At 54.0% G+C, this 24,345-nt stretch overlaps 1 protein-coding gene across 1 annotated transcript in view; it reads left to right on the top strand.

The window, feature by feature from the left end:
• AP2A2 (adaptor related protein complex 2 subunit alpha 2) overlaps positions 1-24,345 on the top strand; it is a 63,528-nt gene that overhangs the window by 21,056 nt on the left and 18,127 nt on the right. Inside the window, exons 2-6 of the mRNA XM_082845664.1 lie at positions 3,845-3,913; positions 12,465-12,607; positions 13,976-14,169; positions 17,646-17,775; positions 20,878-20,979. Coding sequence (XP_082701790.1) covers positions 3,845-3,913; positions 12,465-12,607; positions 13,976-14,169; positions 17,646-17,775; positions 20,878-20,979 — 638 coding nt within the window. The remainder of the gene's footprint in view (positions 1-3,844; positions 3,914-12,464; positions 12,608-13,975; positions 14,170-17,645; positions 17,776-20,877; positions 20,980-24,345) is intronic.

Genomic DNA, 24,345 nt, shown 5'->3' with positions numbered 1-24,345 from the left:
CTTGTATCAGCTGCTTTTTTCCCCAGGTGTTCAAAAGATTTTTTTCTTCTTCTTCTTTTTTTCTTTTTTTTTTGGCTGTGCTGTGTGGCTTGTGGGATCTTAGATCCCCGTCCAGGGATTGAACCTGGACCTTGGCAGTGAGAGTGCAGAGTCCTAACCACTGGACTGCCAGGGAATTCCCAGGATTTTTTTTTTTTTCTTTAAAATCCAGTGGTTTTATTAGAATACGTTTTGGTGTGTGTTATTTGGGGTCGGTATTCCCAGGTATGTGGTGTGGTTTTTATGTGGTTTTAAATCTTTTATTTACTTTGTTTAATTTCAGGAAAGCATTTTCAAATGACGCGCTTTAGGCCGTTCCACTGCCCAGTTGGCTGTCTTCCTCCGGGACCCCTACTGCCCATATGCTGCATCTTTGTCCATTTTCAGTGTTCGCTATTTTCTCCTGTGCCCTTTATCTCTGTTCATTTCTTTTTGCTTTAACTAATTTTGTTTCTTTTCATTCTTTTCATTTTCTGTTTCTCTCCAGACCTCTGTTGTGTATATTTGTTCTTCTGTTCCGTTTCTTAATTTATTTATTTTAAAAATTTATTTATTTTTGGCTGCATTGGGTCTTCGTTGCTGCGTGCGGGTTTTTTCTCTAGCTGCGGCGAGCGGGGGCTACTCTTGTGTGCGGGCTTCTCATTGCGGTGGCTTCTCTTGTTGTGGAGCACAGGCTCTAGGCACGTGGGCTTCAGTAGTCGTGGCACACGGGCTCAGTAGTTGTGGCTCGCGAGCTCTAGAGCGCAGGTTCAGTAGTTGTGGTGCATGGGCTTAGTTGCTCTGCGGCATGTGGGATCTTCCCGGACCAGGGCTCGAACCCGTGTCCCCTGCATTGGCAGGTGGATTCTTAATGACTGAGCCACCAGGGGAGCCCTCCTTCTGTTTCTTATTCCTCATTTCTTTTTTTTTTTGGATGTGCCACGCAACTTGTGGGATCTTGGTTCTCTGACCAGGGATGGAACCTGGGCCCTTAGTAGTGAGAGCGCAGAGTCCTAACCACTGGACCACCAGGGAAGTCCCTCTTATTCTTCATTTTTGAAATGATTTTTTAAATTTCTAATTTACCTGGTTTCTCTTAACTAGCGTCTGAGTTTTTCTGTGGGTTTTTAAGTGTCTTCCCCGTTTTTCTTACTGCTCTCCAGCTTGTTTGGAGGTAGAGGCTCCAGTGTTGCTGTGGTCTGTGCGCTGCCTGTCTGCCGGGTGTTGACTTACTCTTTCTCCCCTCCCTTGTCGTCTCTGTGTGGAGTGTCGCTTGCTTGTGTTCCGTGGAGTTCGTCCTCTGGGCTGTGGCAGGGTTGGGCGGCAAGGTCCAAGGTGGCTCTCCTGTCGCACAGACTCCCTCCTCCACCGTCTTCACCAGGCGGTGCTCCCAGGCCTCCCTGGGCCCTGCCCACCGGTCTCTGTGGCCCTCCCTGCCCCTCGTCGCTGCGCCAGCCCGCGGCCGCGCTCCGCCCCGTGTAGCCCCCGGGTCTGTTCGGGGCTCCCCCTTCTGCCTCCCCTTGCCCAGGTGCATCGCTGTGAGGTCTTGTGGCTCTTAGTCGTTTCTCTTTTGAGGGGACTGTGCTCAGAGATGCGGAGTAATTTCCCCTTGGTTGCAGAGTGAATCAGAGTCTGCTTTTGTCCTTGGACCCCTGTGCCTCTCCTCTGGGGGAGCCTGACCTCCCCTGATTGAAACAAGTGTGTGTGTGTTTGCCATAAATTGGCTGATTTTAAAACAGCTTTGGCTGGAAAGCCCTAGCTTCTCGGCCCAGCCCCGGTCTTGTTGCCCAGAGGGAGTGCAGCTCATCCATTCGCTTCTGTTTCTTCTGCTGGCTACACCTAAACTCCAAACTACATGCTTTTGGTTTTATTTTGTGATTTACCCATCTGGGGTAGTAGCTACAGATCCCCGTAGTTTGTTTAGCATGTTGCCCCCTATCGAGTACCTCCTAATCTTTTTATGATTTCTGCTCTGGTTCTGACCCATCTTGACTCTGAACAACACAAGTTCCTGCCATGCAGGGGTCTCTGTTTCCCTTGGGCTTGGGCGGGTAGAGCAAAGTGCGAGTACCGGAGAGCAGCACAGACACACAGGTTCCTGCACCCTTGTGAGAAGCACACGCGCACACAAATGCGTACACGCGGGCACGCACACTTGCACACACACGTGGGCCCTCCTGTGCGCCGTGCTCTGTCCACACTCAAGCCAGGCCTTGGGCAGAAGGTGCCCATGACCTTGTTTTCGTGGCCCTTTCAGTCGGGTCAGAAAAGCCTACTTCAGCAAAGGTGTTACTTTTTCAGGAAAACTTAAGAAAAAATTTGCCCTTAACCCACCGCTCCGGGGCATCAGGCCCGCTGCTCTACATGGTGCCCCCTTGGGTTCTCGAGGCACCTCTTCCAGATGGGGAAGCTGGCACAGCTGGGAGCTGCCTCCCCGCAGTGCACTCAGGGCTGAGAAGGAGGGTCAGGATCCCCTCCCTGACCCCCTGATCCCCCCTGGTTCCCCAGATCCGCCTGCCGGGCTTGTTTTGTTAAAGTTCTGCAACCCCCCCTCCCCCCCACTTGGAACGGCAGCTCCTGAGGGCAGGATGTGTTGTTTTAACCTAAGTCCTGGCACCTTGAACAGCATGTGGGGGGTAGCCTGCCTCTGTGCCCCGTCTGGGCCAGGGGCTTTCTAGGGTAGGAGTGGCTCAAAAGAGGGTTCCATTACACTCAGGCAGATGTTAAACCCTGTTTATTAGCGAGTTAGTCGTGAAAGATAACTGGTGTTGTGGGAGTGCCCTGGGGAGTGGGAGGCTGCCTCACTGCGAGGTGAGATAAGCTCCAAGAGTGGCAGTGACAGAGGCTGGGCGGGTGGGCAGCGAGTCTGCAGGACGGCCTGGTGAGCCCAGCGTGTGGGCACCTGTGAGGCCCCAGCCTGGCAGTGCTCCAGTGCGGGCGGTTGCTGTGGCAGCCTTTCCTTCCCCTGGGAATAGAGTCACCGAGCCAGGGACTAGCCTGGGGAGGGCCTTTAATAGTGAACTTAATTCCTGCTTTCCAGAAGCGATGGAAATTTACTCAAGTGTGAACTTACAACTCACCTGCCCTGTGTGACGAACAGCTTCTTATATTTTTACAGTACTTGTTAAGATGTGTGGCCCTGGAAAAATCGTCTCTGCTCTCTAGGCCTGTTTCCACACCTAGTCAAAGTGGACTGAAGCTGAACACACATGCTGACGCTTGTTGAAGGAAGGCCGATTTAGCACTAGATGCAGGATGTAGGGGAAGTGGGACTGTCATGTATTTCTTTAATGTACCTTCCATCCTTTTTTAATATATTGGATGATTCCCAAACTTCATTGGATATTATAAAAGTGGACCTATCAGATTTTGTAGGTTGGCGCATTTCATAAAGAAAGAAAATTCGAAGCCTACAGTAGTTAAACCTTTATAATTTTTAAAATTATCTGTGGCAGTAAAAGTCAATTTTAGGAGTAAACTACTAGCTGATGATGATAGCTAGCACTGCTTTGAGAGTTTCCAGGTCCAGGACGGTGGCGAAAAGGCAGAGCTAAACATGTGATGTGAGGTGGCAACTCCCCTCTCTCCCGGGGGCTTCGTGGACTTGCCGGTCCTGATGGGGAGCAGCCGCACCAGACTGTGTCAGAGCCCGGCTTCTGCCTCACCCACCTCCTGCCTGGCTTCAGGTGGAGGCCGGTTGCTTCTTTCCTTGGGCTCCTAAGAGCCGTGATTCTGCATTTAATTCTGATGTGTCAGTTTTGTTAGGGAGTGGGTGTTTGTTTAGAGATCAGTTAAAGCAAGATGCATTTGTGTTCTCTTTTTTTAGGCAAAAGTAAAGAAGCAGAAATAAAGAGAATAAACAAAGAGCTGGCAAACATTAGATCAAAGTTTAAAGGTAAGTGTTTAATCTTTGTCATGAGATGTTCTTTTGTAAATTTTATAAAGTAGGGACTTAATCTCATCTTTATCTTTTTTCACTTCAAACCAAAGTTAAGGTCTCAGTGCAGTTACTGTCCTGGCTTGTTGGTGTTTAAAGTCAAGCCAGTGGTTATTCTGGAGTCGTTTGATGGTTTGTGTAGAATTGATCAGATAGCGGGTCCCCTCCTGTGACCAGCCTTTTCCTGGAGCTGGAAGGATGCTTGTCTAGAGCAGCTGTCTCCCCACCCCCGGCCCTGGACTCTGCTCCACAGGGTGCAGGAGCACGTGAGCCAGTGGACCTGATGCAGAGTGTGCGTCTCGGGTGGGGAACTGCTCTGCGTAGAAGTCCTGCACGGTCACCTGAGCTCTTCCCACGTGGACGTGTCTTCCTCTGCGTTAGTGAATAACACACCATGTTGTCTAATCCACTCAGGGAGACAGCCTCTCTGCGAGCCAGGTTTTGGGGCGGACACCTCCCCTGAGCATCCTCATTTGGCGGAATCGTCAAGGGTAGATTTTCAGTCTCGGGACATGTTTATGAAAGACCGGCTAATCCCTTAAGCCTTGATTTTTCAGTTGAGTTTCGCAGATTTGAGACCTCATTCAAGTCTCTGAGCAGATGTTAGCCACGGGAGTGGCTGAAATTGCCCAGAAAAAATGAGTAGAGGAGGGGGCCAGGACCGAGACCCGGGGAACTGGGGGCAGCAGAAGACGGAATTTCTTGGGGTCGGAGCTTTCTCAGGGTTTGAGAATGGACGTCCTGTGTGATCAGATGATGCGAACACTCGCGGAATTTGAGTTGTTACCAACATATATTCCCTCCTGAGCCCTCGGAAGGTACTATGCTTTACTGTTAACCAGGCCCAAGGATCCGCTAAGGTCTGTGAAACTCTGAAATTGTATGTGAAATGGTTTGGTTATATGTATTTGTGTGTGTGTGTGTGTGTGTGTATGTGAGGGGTTGTCTATAACTTTCATTGCTTAAAAATTTTTTTTAAATTTAGACTTAGGGCTTCCCTGGTGGCGCAGTGGTTGAGAGTCCACCTGCCAATGCAGGGGACACGGGTTCGTGCCCCAGTCTGGGAAGATCCCACATGCTGCGGAGCGGCTGGGCCCGTGAGCCATGGCCGCTGAGCCTGCGCGTCCGGAGCCTGTGCTCCGCAACGGGAGAGGCCACAACAGTGAGAGGCCTGCGTACCACAAAAAAAAAAAAAAAAAAAAATTTAGACTTAACTTTTTGTAGAGCAGTTTTAGGTTCCCAGCAAAATTGAGAGGAAGGTACGGAGATTTCTTGTACCCGTCCTGTCCCCACACATGCACAGCCTCCCCATTGTCTGCTTCCCTACCAGAGCGGTTCATTGGTCACAGTGGACCTGCATGGGCACGTCATCGTCAGCCCAAATCGATACCTCACGTTAGGGTTCATTCTTGTGCATTCTGTGCGTGTGGACGGACGTATGTATGCTGACAGTGCCCAGCGTTGTAGTCTCACACAGAGTGCTTTCACTGCCCTAGGAATCCTCTTTGCTCTCCTATCCATCTCTCCCTCCCTTCGACCCCTGGCAACCACTAATCTCTTTACTGTCGTGGTAGTTTTGCCTTTTCCAGAATGCCATAGAGTTCGAAGCATATGGTTATATGGCCTCCCCCGTTGCCTTCTTTCACTTAGTTATGCGCATTGAAGGCTCCTTCGTGTCTTTTAGTGGCCTGGCAGCTCATTTCTGTTTAGCTGGATAATGCGCCGCCGCCCAGTGTGCCAGTCTCTTTGTCCGTCCGCCTATTGAAGGGCGTCTTGGTTGCTCTCAAGTTTTGGCAGTTCTGAATAAAATGGCTAAAAACATCAGTGTGCAGGTTTTAGTGTGGACAAAAGTTTCCAACTCCTTTGGGTAAATACCAAGGAGCATGACTGCCCATCACGTGGTGAGGGTATGTGTAGTTTTGTAAGAAACCGCCCAGTGGTCCCCCACAGTGGCTGCACCATCCGCATCCCCACCGGAGCCGGGTGAGGGTCCCTGTGCCCCACGTCCTCACTGCATTTTGTGTTGTCAGTGTCTGGATCTGAGCTGCTGCGATCGTGTGTAGAGGTATCTCGTTACTATTTTATCATATGTGTTTCCCTGATGACACGTGATGTGGAGCATTCTTTCATGTGTTCATTTGCCGTCTGTATATCTTCTCTGATGAGGGGTCTGGAACGTCCACTACTTCCTAAAACGGAGCGTATAATGTGGTGATGAGAGCTAGGCTGCCCTGACTACCCCCAGCTCGCACTTGCTCTGATAGCCAGTTACTAGCTGGGTTACCCTGTTGAGTGACTTACCCCTCTGTGCCTTTAAATGGGGTGCTGATGGCCTCAGGCTGGGTTCTCTGTGAAGCAGACCCTGTGATGGGGTTGGAGGACAGAAGATCGACTAGAGAGTGACACCGCGGATTATAAACAGAGGAAGCAGGTTGGCTGGGGGCAGAGGAGGCCGCAGATAGAGGTGTTGGTCCGTCAGCGTTGTCACTAGCCCTCGAGGGAGCCTCGGAGTGCAGACTGTCTGGTAGAGGGTCTGGCATGGGCTGGGGACCTCGCTTGGCCATGGCTCGTAAGCCGAGGAAGGCAGATCCTGACCCCGACAGAGCTGACCCACTCCTGGCACCTCCAGGCCTTCGTCGAAGGGGCGGATGATGTCTGCTGCTGCAACAGTGTGCATGTGTGTGGAAACACAGGCGCGTTCCTGGGGAGGAACGCAGTGCCTAAGAGATGTTCACCATGTGGTTAGAAGAGGGTGAATCTTCAAACTGTCTTTAAATATTTGGGGACAAACAAGACTTCTGTAGTTTCTTCTGCCCCCGAGCCTGTCTCAGCTGAGCCCTTCTGGGTAGGGAAGGAGGCTCGCTCTTCTCTGTTAACCAGTTGGCATTTATGGAGCGTGTGTGCCCTGAGTGGCAGCAGACAAGGGAAAACCTACTCCTTGTTCTCAGGAGTATGTGCTCTGGGGGCTGCACTTGCACTTCTCCATCCGTGCTGTCCACCGGAAATGCAGGCACGTGCTGAATTCTCAGTTTGCTGGTAGCCACATTAAAAAAGAGTAAGAAGAAGCAGATGAAGCTAAATTTAATATATTTTATTTGATTTAGTGTACCTAAAATATTATCACGGCAGCATGTAGTCAGTAGCGAAGGTTATTGAGATGTTTTACATGTTTTTCATGCCCAGTCTTTGGAACGTCCCACGTGGAACACATTCAGTTCAGACCAGTGCAGGCCAAGTACTCAGTAGCCCCATGTGGCCGAAGCCGCCACATCGGCTAGCGCACATCTCAACCAACTCTTCCACTGGAAGCGGCTTAAAAAGAGACACAGTATTAAAAAAATCTTGAAAGCATCATAGAGCAAGAAGAGAAGAGAACTCCTGGCCCACGAAAGCAAGCAGAGCACTCATCTCTCTGTGCCGGGAGGGAGTTTGCTAACCCCAGAGGAGCAGCCCTGAAACAGAGCCTGGTTTGGGTGACCTTCAGTGTCTAGAGGGGCGGTTGTCAGTCAGGGTGATTTTGCCCCCAGGGGACAAAGGCCGTAGGGACTGGGGATGGGCGTGCTACTGCCATCTAGTGGGTGGAGGCCAGGGAGGCCGCCGGACACCCCACTGCACAGAGGAGAGCCCCCCAGAACCGCCTGGCCTGAGGAGGCCCAGTGCTGAGGTTGAGCAGCTGGGGTCTAGGAGGAGGGTCATCCCAGAGCCCCCAGTGTGAGGCCTTCTTCCATTTTAAACTGAGGCCCTAAAGGCAGCTGCCCTTAGGGCAGGAGTGACCCGGGAGTGAGCCCGTCCTGCCCCAGGCCTGCAGCGGGACTTCACACGCAGTCCTCTGGAGGAAGAGGTTACCATCACAGGCTGAGTGATTCCTCCAGGTAACTTCTCAAGGATGTTGTCCAGCACCTAGTCACAGATAATCAGGCACACAAAGAATCAAGACTGCACAGCGAGAACCAGCAGAGAAAACAGAAACAGAATCACAGAGGCCTCCGAGACCAGATTCAGATGACAATGAAGAACTAGGTTTACTGTTTTTAAAGAAATAAAAGACGAACTTGAAAATTTCAGTGGGAAGCTTGGGAAGTATAAAAAGTGACATAGCAGATTTTGAAATAAGACCAAATGGAAATTCTAGAACCGAAAGATGCAGAACTAAAATGAAGAACTCGGGTGGATATAGCCACAGGCACGTTCTGAAAGATGGGTAAGGAAACAGCCCGTCCTGAATGCAAAGCAGCAGGGTGGGTGAGAGACACAGGCGTGCGGTTCAAAGGCCTGCAGGGTTAAGTGACCTCCTGGGAGGAAGGGGGAGCTGGTGTGACAGAACTTTCCAGAATTCATGAAATGCACTAAACCTCAGACTCAATAAACACAGTTACAATAAATAAATAAGACGAAATCTGCACCTAGACACACTATTGTGAAAATGCAGAAACCCAAGACAGGAAATCTTTGAAGTTGCCAGAGGGGGAAGAGATGGGCCGTCTTCACAGGGTCCTCGTGGAAGCCGACTTGTCACAGGGACGAGGGGCAGCGGAGCGGAGGATGGTCCCAAAGTGCTGGACAGTAGCAGCTGGCTAACAATGTCCTTTAAGAATGAAGCTAAGGGGCTTCCCTGGTGGCGCAGTGGTTGAAAGTCCGCCTGCTGATGCAGGGGACACGGGTTCATGCCTCGGTCCGGGAAGATCCCACATGCCGCGGAGCGGCTGGGCCCGTGAGCCATGGCTGCTGAGCCTGCGCGTCCGGAGCCTGTGCTCCGCAACGGGAGAGGCCACAACAGTGAGAGGCCCGCGTACTGCAAAAAAAAAAAAGAAGAAAAAAAAGAATGAAGCTGAAAAAGACCTTTGCCAGACAAAAAAGGAGAGTTTCCCATCAGAAGTCCTGTGCTGAAGGAGAGTCTAAAGGATGTGCTTCGGACCAGAGACAAATGGTCCTGGACGCAGATGGAGGAAAGGTGAGGTGGGCGTGCAGGTGAGTGTACAGGCTGCCGGCGGCCATGGCGTCTGGTGGAGTCCTTGGCGGCAGACACACAGAGGTGGTGATGCTCGGGCAGGGCCCGGGGCCTCAGGGCAGTGCCCGTGTGAAAGCCTTGCCCTTGACAGAGCCGGGCCGTGCCCTCATGTGCGCTGTCGACCACTGAGGGAGGGCGTGGCGCCACCTTCTCGCCTAAGCTCGTCCCCCCCGGGCAGGCCCAGAGCCCCTTGTAGGTGGGGTGCCCACCCTGCCCTACCCTGCACACCCGCCAGCCTTCTTGTGGAAGCCACCGAATGGGAGGTCGTTAGGGCTGCAGTGGGCCTGCCCTCAACCTTGGAACCTCTAGAAAACAGCTGTTGTGTTGTCCTGCCCAGAGGTGGGAAAATGTCTTCTGGCTGGTGGCCTTCGGAGGTTTACCAGGTAACACACGCTCATTTGCTTATTCACTGCTGGGCGCTCACTCAATCCCAGGTGCCAGGGGTAGAAAGATGAATAAAAAGCGTTTCTGTAAAGAATGTATGTTTTTACAGGTAAAGAAAGACTTGAAAAAGCCACCCCATTTGATCGAGGGAACGCGAACGTATACGTATGGGGGGGGGCGCTGTTCCCTTCCCCGCCTGGCGGCCGTCACCTGGCTTCACCACTTGCCGTCATTTTGCCCGTGTTCTTTTTTTTTTTTAAATAAATTTATTCATTTATTTACTTTTGGCTGCGTTGGGTCTTCGTTGCTGCGCACAGGCTTTCTTGAGTTGTGGCGAGTGGGGGCCACTCTTTTCTGCAGTGCGCGGGCTTCTCATTGAGGTGGTTCCTCTTGTTGTGGAGCACGGGCTCTAGGCGTGCGGGCTTCAGTAGTTGCGGCTCATGGGCTCAGTAGTTGTGGCTTGCAGGCTCTAGAGCGCAGGCTTGGTAGTTGTGGCGCACAGGCCCAGCTGCTTCGCGGCATGTGGGATCCTCCCAGACCAGGGCTCGAACCTGTGTCTCCTTCATTGGCAGGTGGATTCTTAACCACTGCGCCACCAGGGAAGCCCCTTGCCCGTCTTCTTTCATCTTTTGCTCTTCTTTTTTTCCTGGGATGTTTTGACAGAGTAATTTTTAAAAAATTGGTTTTCTGAGATACAATTTGCTCACAATAAAGTTCACTTGTTTTAAGCGTGCGCTTTGAATTTTGGCAAAAATGCACGTGTTCGTGCACCCACCCCCACAGACACAACAGAGAACATTCCCACCCCCCAAAATGTTCCCTCGTGTCCCTTTGCACCTAACACCCTTCCCAGCCCCCAGCAGCCCCTGGTCTTCCTTCTGTCACCGCACTTCTGCTCTTCCTAGAAATTTCACATGAAGGGAATCAGGCAGTGTGAGGCCTCTGGTGTCTGCTTGCTGTGACTTACGTTTGCGTTTGGGGTTTGCCCGTGGGTTGCCTCACGGTGCGCTGGCTCACCAGGGTGGGCGTCTGGGTTTGTTCCTGTGCTGTCGGCTAGGCGTGGAGCTGCTGTGAGTCCTGGTGTGCGGGACTTGTGCGGACGCCTGGTGTCGTTCCCATTGGGAAGGTACCTGGGGATGGAGTGGCCGGGCCGCGTGGAAGGTGGATGTTTAACCTTTTAAGAACCTGCCACACGTTTTCCAGAGTGGCTGCATCATTTTGTGCCCCCGCCAGCCGTGTGTGAGTTCCCAGTCCCTCCACGTTCTTGCCAGCACGTGGTATGGTTAATCTTTTAAATCTCGGTGTTTCTAGTGGGTGTGCAGCGACACCTGACTGTGGTTTTAATTTGCATTTCCCTTTTTTAACAATTGAATTCAGTTAAGTGCTATGAGAATGAAGAAGACACCCCAGGTCTGTGGGGATGCTGGGGAGGGAAGAGTTAATACCCTGGTGCCAGCAGTTCTGAAGCATCTCACAGCCCGCGGCGTGCTTTAACTGAGCTCCAGAAGACGACAGGGGCGCCCTCCTTGTCCATCCTTGGCATCTTAGTCTTTTTACTTCTTTGAACATAAGAAGATACTCGTTGAGGGTTAGGGTCAGGGTTGAACGCCAGTCTCAGTGAGAGAAAGGGTGAAAAAGGATCACAGTTAAAAGTCCTCCAGAAGGATTCGGTCACCAGGGCTCAGACGCGTTTCCCTAGAGACACTGGCTCTTATCCCGTGTCACGGCAGCACCGGGGCCGAGACCCTTGACTGTTCTTGCCTGCGCTGTGGCCCTCACCTTCTTGTGTGCTTGGCTTTCAAGTGTGTGCGTCTGTAAGTCTCCCAGCGATGGGCAGGGCTGTGGGAGGGACGCTGGGTCCATGTCCTGAAGCAGCAGAGAAAGAGCCCCTTTGGCCTCCAGGCCGCATCCAGCACGCAGTCTGGCCGGCTGTTCCCTGGGCTCTGAGTGGCCGGGACCACTCTCCAGGGGGTGAGAGGAGGGGGCGGCACTCTTGGCTTGCTTGTCAAAGGAGGCTTTCAGAGGTGATGGCATTCAGGCTGGTTCCTGAGGGGTGGCCGGGTGGGTAGGAGACGGGGGCTGCTGCTTGCCGTGGGCTGCGTGTCCTGCGTCTGCAGATGCTCTCCCACGGAGACGGTGACGGGTCCCAGCCAGGAAGTGACAGAGCTGGGCTCCTCAGGTGCAGCGGGCAGATGAGCGAGTGGGGGTGGGGGTGGGAGCCAGACTTGGTCTGACATTATGTTGTTTGGTCATTGAATCATATGCCAGTCTGCTGCTCAGAAGGAGGGAGGGTTTCTCAGAGCTCCCCAGTGCCAGGTGTCCAGCTGGCTGGCCGACTCGTGATCACTGTCACCCTGGGGAATCTTGGTGGGGTGGCTCTTTCTTCTAGACAGCGCTTTGATGCCGGCCAGCGCTTGTCCCTGGAGCACGAGTGACCTGACCCCGTACCATGAGGAGCGTTGCTGTCATTGTCTTCCTGGCTCCCATGTCCGGCCCTTGACAGTGTGGCAGTGGCGTCACTGTGATGCCCAGCTCGGAAGACGGCAGCCTTTCTGGCTGTCATCTTTGTAATCTGCTAAGGAGCGTTTTACACTTCTCAGGGGAAATAAGAACCTCTGGTATTTAAAATGGCAGGGTTTAGTGGTCCTTTTTAAAATGGCATCTTATACTCTGCCAGCGACACGTCTTGAAGGTGCCTTGCTGTGATCTCCTGTGAGAGGCGTAGTCACGCTGTGATTAGGGTGAAGACACAGAAGCCCTTCTGGTCCTTTTGTGTGTGACTTTTAGGGTGGGTGATTTATTCTAAAACTGGGTGTAATGAAAGATTATTTAGAATGTGTTCACCTGCCTAAATTAGTAAACATGTTTAAAAGATTAAGTTGCTGGTTAAGACAGGGCGGCCCTGGCAAGGTTGTGGCCGGTGGGAACAAGGCCCTGGGGCCGTCCTGGGAAGGCAGGGGTTCCGGCTTCTGTTTTGTCAGGGAAGCCGGACGTTAGGATTCCGACGTGCAGCGCCTGGTTTAGCAACACCGCGCACTCACGACACTGGCCTCCTGGAGGCCGGCCCCTCACGTCCCGCTGTCTTGTTTCTGCCCTGCCCCCGCCTCCTTTCCGCAGGCGACAAGGCCCTGGATGGCTACAGCAAGAAGAAGTATGTGTGCAAGCTGCTCTTCATCTTCCTGCTGGGCCACGACATCGACTTCGGGCACATGGAGGCCGTGAACCTGCTCAGCTCCAACAGATACACCGAGAAGCAGATCGTGAGTGCGCGGGGGCGGGGGGTTCTTCCCAACAGGTGGTCGTTTAGTGTCCTGCTCTTTCTCTGCACCTTCCATCTAGTCTGGGGATTTCCCGTGGGTTCCGGTGGGAGCTGCACCAAACGCCCGTTCGACGTGAGGGGTGCCGTTTCCCATGGGTCCGCCTTGGAGGGCAGGGAAGAGCGTTTCCTTCCCCTCAGTGCCTTGCTGACGCGTGTCACAGATGAGTTCACCCAGTGGCCCCAGCGGCCACTGCCTGTTTCTGAACCAGGCCCCACACACCCACATGGTTTAAGAGCCAAGCGCAGGTGGCGGGCCTCGCCTTGCTCCCAGCTGGCCCAGTGCCTGGGCCCTGCCCACCCCAGGCTTTGTAATTGTAGCTCTGCATTCTCTTGGAGTAACCTTATTTGTGTGTTTTCTTGAGTGTTACAAAATAACATTTTCCTCTTGTCCAAAAATTTAACTTACAGAAAGTGAAAAAATACCCTAGATGCCCCAGGAGTTCTGTTAAGTATTGGTATTTACTCAACAGGAATTTATCGAGTGTCTGCCACGGACCCAGCAGTGTGCTGGGGGTCCCTGGGGACTTATGACCATAAGCAGATGTGGACCCTGCTCTGTTCCAGGGGGGAGATGGCATCAGACAGCCCTGTACACAGAGAATAGAGCTGTGGGCAGTGCCCAGTGAAAGAGGCGTGTAGAACCCTCCAGACCCCGAGAAGCGGGTGGCTAATAGGGAGGGCTTCCGGGGGGCATCCTGAGCTGAGACTGAGGCCAAGGGGTGCACCGGGGGCCAGGGCAGACAGAGCCGCAGCACCCAGTCAAGGCGCGTACGCGGAAGGGAAGGCGGTGAGCTCCTCCTGAGACTGACGGGGGCTGAGAGGTCAGCGTGTCCCTGCGTGGGGAGGGCGTGGACAGCGGGGGTGACAAGGGGCTGGAGTTTGGCCTGGTGGTAAGCGGAAGCTGGGGCCTGGAGACAGAGTGGAGAGAGGGGACAGCGGCAGTCAGCCGGGTTGCTGGAAATCGCCGTAGTGGCCCCGTTCCAGCTGAGGCGGGGCCTTTCCATCCTGTTCAGGCCGTGCTGAGCACAGGTGCCCATGGATGGGTGAGTGGGATGGGGGCACCAAGGTGTCTGATGCCGCTGGGGACAGTGCCTCTTAGGTTCGTCCCACAGAATCGTTCACAGTGGAATCCGGGGACAGAACTGGCATTTTCAGCAGAAGGCAGCTGGTCCCCCGTGGCCTGATGGCCGCAGCGCCCCGAGCAGATGAGCTGGTGCTGGGGCTTGCTGGCGGCCGAGCACGTCTGCCTGGTGTCCGAGGCACTCGGCTGGTCACGAGCGCTGTGCTCTCTCGCCCCTCTGGAACCCAGGGCTACCTGTTCATCTCGGTGCTGGTGAACTCCAACTCGGAGCTGATCCGCCTGGTCAACAACGCCGTCAAGAACGACTTGGGCAGCCGCAACCCCACCTTCACGGGCCTGGCCCTGCACTGCATCGCCAACGTGGGCAGCCGGGAGATGGCCGAGGCGTTCGCGGGGGAGATCCCTAAAATCCTCGTAGCCGGGTATGTGTCCGGTGCCCTGCTGCTGAGAGTGTGGCCACCTCTCACGTTAAACAGATCAGCTGTGTGACTGCTGAAGGATTTATGGAGTGAGCTAACCTCCCCGTCTCACGTCTCACGTGGTGGGGAGACGGGGAGGCCAGGTGAACCTTCCGTCCAGGCAGAGGGAGCACGGCCGTCCTGCGGGCACGGGGCCCCTTCTCGCCCTTTCGCAGAAGCGTTCACACACCCCAATCCTGAGACTTCCCAGCACCCCACACCCCCACCCTCTCCAATCTGGAGGGGAGCTGAGTGGGGCTGAGCAGGCAGGTCTGGAAGAGTTTCCAACAGCGCTGTGCCGGGCTGGGCCACGGGGCATGGCGGAGGCGGGCCCCCCTCCTGTTCCAGGACGCGCTGCACCTTGCGAAGGTGACACAGAGCCCACACCCGGGCAGCACGGCTGGCTGAATAGGGTCCCAGCCCAGGGGGCTCGTCAGGACTTAGGGGACTGGGTTCTGTGGGACAGCCAGTGAGCAGGTGGAGCAGGTGGAGCAGGACTCGGCAACTCCAGCTCCTCTGGCCGCGGGGGGTGGGGCCGTGGGGGACGGGGCCGTGGGGGAGTGGGAACGACCCTCAGACAGCGCAGTGGAGAGGCTGGGAGGCTGTCGGGAAGCACACCCACACCTCACCAGAGCACGTGGGTGTAGACGCCTGGTTCTCAATGAGTGGTGTTGCCCCAGCATGTTTGGTTGTCACCACAAAGGGTGTTTTCCTGGCATCTCATGGTGGAGCCCAGGCATGCAGCTGCACCCCCTACGGTGCACAGAGAATGATCAGCCCGAGGCGGCAGCTGTGCAGGATGGAGCACCTTGGCTGTGAGCAAGAGGCAGTGCAGTGGCAGGGTGGCCACAGGCCCGGGGAGTGTCGGGTGTGTGGCTGCAGGCCTGGAGGAGTGCCACCGGGGTGTCACACCAGAGGCAGACGGAGGAGCCAGGCTGGAAGAGAGGTCACGGAACTGCCTGATGGAAAAAGCGGTCCCGAATGTGAGAGCTCAGAGGCGGTGGACGCACAGTAGCACGAGCACAGGGGAGGGGTGGCAGAGCTGATTGGAAGCACGTGGAAAACCAAGGTGACACCGTTACACACCTGTGAACCGGAAGACGCAGAGAACATGGCGGGTGCCCCGAGAATTAAGTCACCGAGGTGGGAGAAAGACGTGGTATGATCAGAGTGGGCCGGAGGGAGGCGGGGCTGGAGGTTGGAGCCAGTCAGGAGGCAGCTGTGCCTCAGGGTCCTGACCCCGTCCTGCAGCCCCGCCCCTGCCCGGTGCACAGCTAACCTGGCTGCGGGTTGCCGGTCTCTGCTTTCAGAAGCAAGCTCCCCGGGATCAGAGCTTTTGCTCACTGAGACTGTTGCCTTCTTTCTAGCATGTTGACAATGCCTGGTATATAGTAAGCGCTCAATAAATACCTGTTGGATGAGTGGAATGTGAAATAGAGGTAATCTCTGAAAGTGTTCAGATAATTCCAGAACACTTCCCTGGAGTAAAGGGTGGATTGCACTGCAGCTTGAAAGGACACAGAAGGGTGTGTGCTGAGACACAGCCTGGAGGGGCGGAGCCCAAGGTGGAGAAGAGAGCCTGCAGCAGGAAGATTGCTGAGGGGGTGTGCGGGGAGCCGGCCTCGTTCTCTCAGTGTCAGCATCACAGGCAGCCGCTCTCGCCCCAGAAGCTCAGGTTGTGTGGACCTGCGAGCCCTCCTTGAAACAAATGACCAACGCTTGAAATCCAGCGACCAAATAGACTCAAAGTGGAGTTGTGGGGACGGAGGCGCCTGGGCGTGGAGCTGCAAGGCTGAGGGCGGCGGGGCAGAGCCGGGAGGTCGGGGAGGGAGGGACGATGGGGCGCCCTCCAGGCCGGGACTGAGCTCTGGGCCTTGACTGGAGACAGAGTTGAAGCTCAGGGGGCAGCGGTCTCCTTGCTTCGCACCGTCCTCCGGTGTTCCCACTGGCAGCGGCTGTACGGGTAGGGTGGGCTGCCAGCTGGTAGGCCCCGCAGGAGAAACCGGCCGGCTTCTTTCAGCCGCAGTGTGTGGGCGCAGACGGCAGACACCCAGGAGGCCGCGAGGCCTAGAGGTTGCCGCTGCCCGCCGCTCCTGGAGCACGCGGCGCGGGGCCAGAGAGAGGGACAGGCGTCTGCCCCTGCTCCCCAGAGGGTTTACATCCAAGAGAGAAATTTTTACTGAAGTAATTTTTCTTTGGCATGGAATGGGGGGCAGTTTAGGGGTTTGTCATATCCGTTGGGAGTTATTTAGGAACAAAAAAGCTAAAAGGAGGTAAATGGTAATGACAGCCCCCAAACCCTGCTCTTCCCTCCACGGAACGGGAACCCCACTGCTTCTGTCAGCACTTAGGGGACGTGGACAGTTCTTCTCAGACGTGTCTTGATGGCCTCCTCTGGAACGCTCCTCGGTGGGCCTGCTGCTTGCCCGGCTGCATGGCAGCGTTTGGCTAGGGTCTGGGAGGAGGAGGGGTAAACAGCGTTGGGGCCGTCTCTGTCTTCGGTCAGCACGAAAACCAGGACAGGAACCCTCTAGACGCCCCTTGCCCAGCGTAGCTGCGGTTGTTCCCCAGGGGCCCGCCGGGTGTGTAGGGGAGGAGATCTCTAGGTGGACACGGGGCGCCATGGCCGTGCAACGCTCTCTGATACTCTCCCCTTTGGACTCTGTGTTATTAAGTGAGCTTAAAAAATACTGCTATTGGGGGCTTCCCTGGTGGCGTAGTGGTTAAGAATCCGCCTGTCAATGCAGGGGACACGGGTTTTAGCCCTGGTCCGGGAAGATCCCACATGCCATGGAGCAACTAAGCCTGTGCACCGCAACTACTGAGCCTGTGTTCTAGAGCCCACGAGCCACAACTGCTGAGCCCACTTGCCACAACTACTGAAGCCCGCACACCTAGAGCCCATGCTCTGCAACAAGAGAAGCCACCACAATAAGAAGCCAGCACACTGCAATGAAGAGTAGCCCCCGCTCTCCGAAACCAGAGAAAGTCTGCGCGCAGCAACAAAGACCCAACACAGCCAAAAATAACTAAAAAAGAAACGAAAAAATATACTGTAATTCAGTTATTAGTTATTGGAACGTTAGCTGTCAGCCTGCGTAGCTGAGGTTGTGCACAGCACTTGGGAATTGCTGCTTCGGCGAGGAGCAGGTTAGCGGTGGCAGGACCCCTTCCCGTCCACCGCGTTCGGGGCGACGTCCGTGGAGGTGGCCCCTCGAGCAGACAGCTGTCTGTCACTGTGCAGGCGTGGTCCCCACCAAGACCATCGCGAGAGGTGGGCCTGAGCTTGTTGCGTGGAGAGCTTGAAGCGGCCTCGTCCTGAGTGTCCCTCTAGCCCCTGCACGGGTGCACCTCTGCTTCTGTGGTGACTGGGGTGTTGTCCGTGGGCTCTGCGCCGGGCTTGCCGCTGTGCCCAGGAGTGACTGCTGTCTGTCTTTCAGAGACACCATGGACAGCGTGAAGCAGAGCGCCGCCCTGTGCCTGCTGCGCTTGTACAGGACGTCTCCCGACCTCGTCCCCATGGGCGACTGGACGTCCCGCGTGGTGCACCTCCTCAACGACCAGCATTTGGTAGGTGCCTCTGGGCCAGTGTGCAGCCCCTCCCGTGGAGCAGCCTCTTTCGGGCCAGTGCGGTGCGAGCAGCTGTGTGTGACTTCCGAGATGCTTGGGGCGACGTCCACGACCCGTCCATCGAGCCTGGGAGCGCCTGTGGTTAGGGGTCGGGAGCCCCTGCCCTGGGGACAGGGTGGACTAGACAGGGTCTCTGGCTCACCCTGTCACCAGGCGTTGGAGGGTCTCCAGCTTGCCGGCTGCAGGGACGAACAAGGCACAGCCCAGCATCTTCTGGAAACACTGCGTCCACTGAGGGCTTCACAAGGCGTGCCTGTCCTCACCCTGTTTAAGGCTGTCAGAGGGCTGTCCTGTAGCCCCCCAGGCTCTGGCGTGCAGGCTGCCTAATGCACATAGCTGGTGCACGAGCCGGGCCCGAGCCCTCCCCGTGTCGCAGGCCAGGGCAGGGAGATGTGGAGCGATTCGCTGGCTGTGGTTGGCCGTGAGTCATGGGCCCTTGTCCACGCTGACACCGGGAGGCGGGGCCGAGTAGGAAATGATGCTGGACAGAGTGGCCTTGTCCTGCCGGAATCCCGTTGTACAAACGAGAGAATCGAGGTTCCACACAGAATTTCCTGCTGAGCTGATAGGTGTTAGCACATTAGCTGGTTACTCCATTGTTTCCCAGAAGAGAAATTTCCCTTAAAGATTAAATGAAATTTCCCTTAAAGATTAAATGAAAAGTAACCCATCGGCATATGTAGACTCAGAGACGAGAGCTGGTGGTTGGGCGGCTTGCCTGTTGGGCTGCCCGGCGAGCTGGCCCTCCGTCGTTTCCCACGCTTACCAGGAACGTTCGAGTCTGCATAGGGCAGCCCTTCCTCGGAGGGGAGGGGGCGTCTGCAGGCCGTGCTGCGGGGGCGGGGGCCTTGGGCCGCAGTGTTCACATGCGGGCCTCGCGTGCCGGGCCATGCTCCACCTCTTCGGGTTCAGGCCCTGCCGTGGAGTCAGGCGGCCAGGCTGGAGGCCGTGGGGCGTTTTCCAGTTTTGCAGACGAGGAAACTGAGGCTCAGAGAGGTTGGACGGCTTCACACAGGTCCGGGCTTGAACCCGAAGCCGACGGCAAGGCAGGGCCGGGGCAGGGCCGTCCAGAGCCCAGGTGTGGCAGGGACGTGGCCCAGTGCTCTGAGCAGGCGTTATTGGTTATGGTTCGTGGCATTTTACCAGGAGTTGTCATCACTCCTGCCTTGTCGGGGGAGCCTTCTGCAGCCACATGCCGACAGGTGCCGAGGCCCAAGGCCAGCGACGCCCACACTGAGCGCTTTCCAGGGTGGTGGAGCCGTGTCTCGCCGGCCAGGAGGCTCTCCTCCTTGGACGCTTCTGTGCCCGGCTGTTGGGTTCGCTTTTGTATTTTCACGTACCCGGCTCTGTTGCCAGGTGCACTGCTTGGCGCCTTTGTGGTTCTAGGCCACAGGAGCCCAGCTTGCGTTGGGCGAGGTGGAGGGGCGTCTCAGCCAGCCCAGGGTGAGGCCGCGTCCACCGGCCAGCTCTCCCTTCACCTCTGCTGCTCTCTGCACCTGCTCTCTGCCCTCCGCGGGGCTGTGGCTTCTTGTCGCACACCTCCTGACTTTGCCACCAAAGGTGTGAGATTTGGCTTCTTTGGTCTCAAGGTCAGGAAACCTCAGGAAGAGTGTCACTCGCCCACCCAGAGGGACCAAGCCCTTCCGAGAGCAGCGGAAGAGGCGGGAGGGCTGTGATGTGCAGAGCCCTGCGCCAGGCCTGGCCCTCCCTTAGTCGTGTGCGGCCCGAGCGGTGTCCCGAGGGGGGAGAGGAGGCGGCCCGGGTCGGGGGTTGGGGGCTGGGGCCTGCAGAGCCACGGCTGCGTGGGCCCCCCAGCCCTCTCCTCACACCGCCTTCCTGCAGAGACCCTGCGGGCGCGCAGGGAAGGTGAGAAGCTGCACCTCGGGAGCCAACCAGCCCCAACTGACTTCTGTCAGAATGTTTCCTGATTCATCCCGCAGGTGAATCTTCCTGGGGAAGCAGGCTGTGTCCCAAACACTCAGAAGCCACGGTGAAAGAGACTCTGCCCTGCGTGTTGCAAACGCCTGTTTGTTAAAGCTCTGCGTTTGGCCCTTATCGCCCACTGAGATGTGGACAGTGAGGCCAGTTAGACCCGTTTCTTTAGCGTGGCTTTCGTGTTTCCATCAGAAAGACGAAAGAACAGCACAGCGGTGGCCTCTGATGAGGTCGCTGTGGTGCTGGACCTGACCCCGCCTCGGCTGCAGAAACTCTGCCACCTTCTCCCGCGGGCTTGGGAGTGGGGGTGGGGGAGGGGCTCGGGAGTGGGGGTAGGGGAGGGGCTGGAGGGATTACTGATGATTCGAGGGGGCTTTGTTTGCATCTTTACACCTGTTTTTGTCAATGGGTGTCATTCGTTTTGTCTTTTCTTTCTTATATTTGCAAGAGACCTTCTCTACCTAACCAGTGTCTCCCTCCAGGAGACATGAGTTACTGGGAGTAAATACTAGTGTCCCAGGATGACGATAGAGACTCCCCTGGGCTGCGTGGAAGGTCCCCGTGTGCTGAGGCCAGGGTTCCGCGGGGCTCCGTGGGGAGGGTCAGGTCTCGTCCAGGCCCGGTGGTGCTTTCAGGACAGAGGGCAGAGACACGGCTTGGACGACCCTTCAAAATGGGGAAAAATGGGCTTTTCAGTTGCTGTTTTACACGATCTCAGTTTGGGGTTGTAAAGATTGATGTGAGTCTGAACACGGTGTGTCCACCCGGAATGATCTAGATCGGGGCAGCGAGCGCAGAGGCAGGCGACGCGGGGGGGAGACTGGGGCCCGGGGCCGCTGCCCCGCGCTGGCCTTCACTGAGGCAGGGTCTGGGCTAGAGGGGTGCTGGATTTCCCAGTTTTCAGAGAGACACTAGAACAAGAAAACAACCAAGTGTGTACCTTGCTTTCTAAGCACATTGGGAGCTGATCAGAGTGGGCCCGAGGTGGCCCTGGGCTGCCTCTGCGTTTGCTCTTCTGAATTTAAAGTTCTGTTTAGAAAAGGAGTTTAAAATGAGAGGGTGTCGTCAGGAGCTTTGGCGTCTAAATGTGTGTGTGTCTCCTCTCAGGGTGTGGTGACTGCCGCCGCCAGCCTCATCACCACCTTAGCACAGAAGAACCCGGAAGAGTTTAAAACCTCTGTGTCTCTGGCCGTCTCCAGGTTAAGCAGAGTAAGTCCGTCGAGGGGAACGGAACTCGGTGGGTTTTGGTCTTAGTTATTTTCTCTAATTAATGTATGTACTTTTTGGAATGCAAGATGTTTGGGTCACTTTGTAAGTTCAGGGGTGGAAATGTGTCTTGGTTCATAACTGATTGGCTTTTCTTTCGACCTTTTTTTAAAAAAATTTTTTTAATTAAAAAAAGTTTTTTTAAATGTTTTTAATATATATTTTTTTACATCTTTATTGGAGTATAATTGCTTTACAATGGTGTGTTAGTTTCTGCTTTATAACAAAGTGAATCAGTTGTACACATACATATGTTCCCATATCTCTTCCCTCTTGCTTCTCCTTCCCTCCCACCCTCCCTATCCCACCCCTCTAGGTGGTCACAAAGCACCGAGCTGATCTCCCTGTGCTATGCGGCTGCTTCCCACTAGCTATCTGTTTTACGTTTGGTAGTGTATATATGTCCATGCCACTCTCTCACTTTTTCACAGCTTACCCTTCCCTCTCTTTCGACCTTTTTGTCAGAAATGCCCTGTTCGCGCGGCCAAGTGCACAGAGCAGAGCAGCTCAGCCCCTGGCCCCGCTACAGGGAGGGAGCGTCCTCAAACTGCGTTCAGCTCTGCATTTTAAATTTTGTGTGACAAGATCACACAGTATATGTTGTTTTATGATTGGCTTGCTTTGCTCGACATGGGAAGTTGGCGAATTGTTTCGAGTGCCGATGGTTGATCCCTGCTGCCGTGCAGTGTCTGTGCCTCGTCTTGTCCAGCACTTAGCCATCCCCCTGGAGGTGACTGTGACGGGCCTGCCCCCTGCCCAGCGCCGGGGGCCACCTCGCGTTGTGATCTGGTCTACGCTTTCCTGCTTATCTGCGAGCTGGGGCAGCTTTGCACGTCTGCTAGCTTTTTGAATACCTTCTTTTGTGAAGAGCCTCTTCAGTCTTTTCACCTATTTTCCCATGGCGTTGTCTTTTTTGTTGTTTTATAGAAGTTCTTATTTTATTTTGTTAATTTACCTTAATTTTGTATTTATTTATTTGTTTGTTTGTTTGTTTTTGGTATGCGGGCCTCTCACTGTTGTGGCCTCTCCTGTTGCGGAGCACAGGCTCCGGACACGCAGGCTCAGCGGCCATGGCTCACGGGCCCAGCCGCTCCGCGACATGTGGGATCTTCCCAGACCGGGGCACGAACCCGTGTCCCCTGCATCGGCAGGCGGACTCCCAACCACTGCGCCACCAGGGAAGCCCCTTGTATTTATTTTTACATTTATATTTACTTATTTTTTTGGTCACGTCACGTGGCGTGTGGGATCTTAGTTCCCGACCAGGGATCGAACCCGGGCCCCCTGCAGTGGAAGTGCTGGAAGTGAGGAGTCTTATCCACTGGACCGCCAGGGAAGCCCCCTTTATATACTGTAGATATGAGCACTTTGTTGGTTAGATTGGGTTGAACCAAACAAAATTGCCAACTTTTAATCATTATTGATCTACAAAAATGCCACCTTCATATAGTTCAGCCTACTCTGTGTTTAAAAATCTTGTCCTGCTATGTAACTTGCCGTTTCAGTCTCTTATGAAGTCTTCTGTGATCAGAAATTCCACATTTTAATATAGTCAGACTTACTAATCCTTTCCTGCATGGTTAATGTCTTCGTGTCCGTAAATGTCTGAGGTTGTTCCCTGTTCTGAGGGCTCGCGTGCAGGTTGACGATCCCCCTGGGGCAGGTGTGTCTGTGTGGTGCCGCTTTCTCCCGGCAGACTCTGCGCTGCCCTCGGTCCCACACCAGCAGCGGGTCTGTGCTGCACTCCGTTGGTTTCTCTGTACATCTTTGCACCAGTGGTGTGACTTTGGGCTAATTTGATGTTTAGTGGGGCCAGTGTTCCCCCACTCAACAGAATCCTACTGGGGCTGCCTTTAATCTGTAGGTCAGTTTTGGGAGAATTCAGATCTATGTAGTATTGAGATTTTCAATCTGTGACCATGGTGTTTCTCTCCATTTACTTAATCTTTAATTTCTCTCAAAAATGTTTCAACTTCTCGAGTAGAGGTTCTTTTATTTTTTATTCAACTTGTCTTTATATACTTTATTTAAAAAATACTATTCTCAATGGTACCCTAAAAATGTTATTATACGATAGTATAATATAGTATAAAATGCTTGTTTGCACAGTTGGTTTTTGTATATTGCCCTTGATGTTGGCAATTTTGCCAAACTCACCTATTAATTTTGGTAATTTATACGTGGATTGCTTTGGGCCTTCTCTGTACCCCGTCATGTGGTCTGTGGACAATGGCAGTTTTCCCCTTTCCCAGGCCATGTTTATTTATACTTTCTGCTTTACGGCTCCAATCCCCACCTCCACTGCAGTGTTGAATATGAGAGATAATCGGTGTCTTGTTTCTGCTCTCGAAGGGAAGGTCTGCGATGTTTCACTGTTAAGCACGACTTAGGCTGGTTTTGTCAGTGTTCCTTCTCTTTGCTACATTAAGGAAATTCCTTTCTATGTCTTTGCTAACATTTTTATCATTGGTTAACTGATGAAGCCATTTGAATTTAGGGTTTTCTTTGTGAGACAACTTCTAATTATGCATTCAATTCAGATTCAGTTCTTGACATTTGCTAACTTGTGTGAATACTCAGACAGGTTGGCCGGAAGTTACTCTGTGTGCCGGCTTCACGGTGAGGCCTCCCTTCTCCATTTTGACGCTGGGTGTTCGCCCTTTTCGTTCTTTGCTTGATTAATCTCACCAGGTGTGATGCTGTGTAAGAATTAATCTCGTCAGGTGTGATCCTGTGTAAGAATTAATCTCGTCAGGTGTGATGCTGTGTAAGAATTAATCTCGTCAGGTGTGATCCTGTGTAAGAATTAATCTCACCAGGTGTGATCCTGTGTAAGAATTAATCTCGTCAGGTGTGATCCTGTGTAAGAATTAATCTCACCAGGTGTGATCCTGTGTAAGAATTAATCTCACCAGGTGTGATCCTGTGTGAGAATTAATCTCGTCAGGTGTGATCCTGTGTAAGAATTTCTTTGGACTTTGTTGATCCTGTTTTGACTTTTCTACCTTATTACTTTCTGCTTATTATGTCTTTATTGTTTTCTCTGCTTTCTTTGGCTTAATTTGCTGGTCTCTTTCCGAACCTTTGAGATGAATTCAATGCTTTTGTTTCTCTATTTGTTTCATTGTGTGCATTTAAAGCTGTAAGCTTGTCTCTAAGTGTGGTGTTAGCTGCATGAGATGTGTTTGAAAGGCTGGCTGTGTCCATGCGATGGCGCGGTCCTTCTACCACTCGGTGCGCCTGCACCTGCTTCTGCTGGTCCCGTCAGTGCTTTACACGGCTTGGAGTTCACCCACTGCAGGAGTGGCC

The sequence above is a fragment of the Leucopleurus acutus genome (assembly GCF_964270905.1).
Source record: "Leucopleurus acutus genome assembly, chromosome: 8".
Classification (NCBI taxonomy): Eukaryota; Metazoa; Chordata; class Mammalia; order Artiodactyla; family Delphinidae; genus Leucopleurus; species Leucopleurus acutus.
This window is presented reverse-complemented; position numbering and strand designations above follow the sequence as displayed.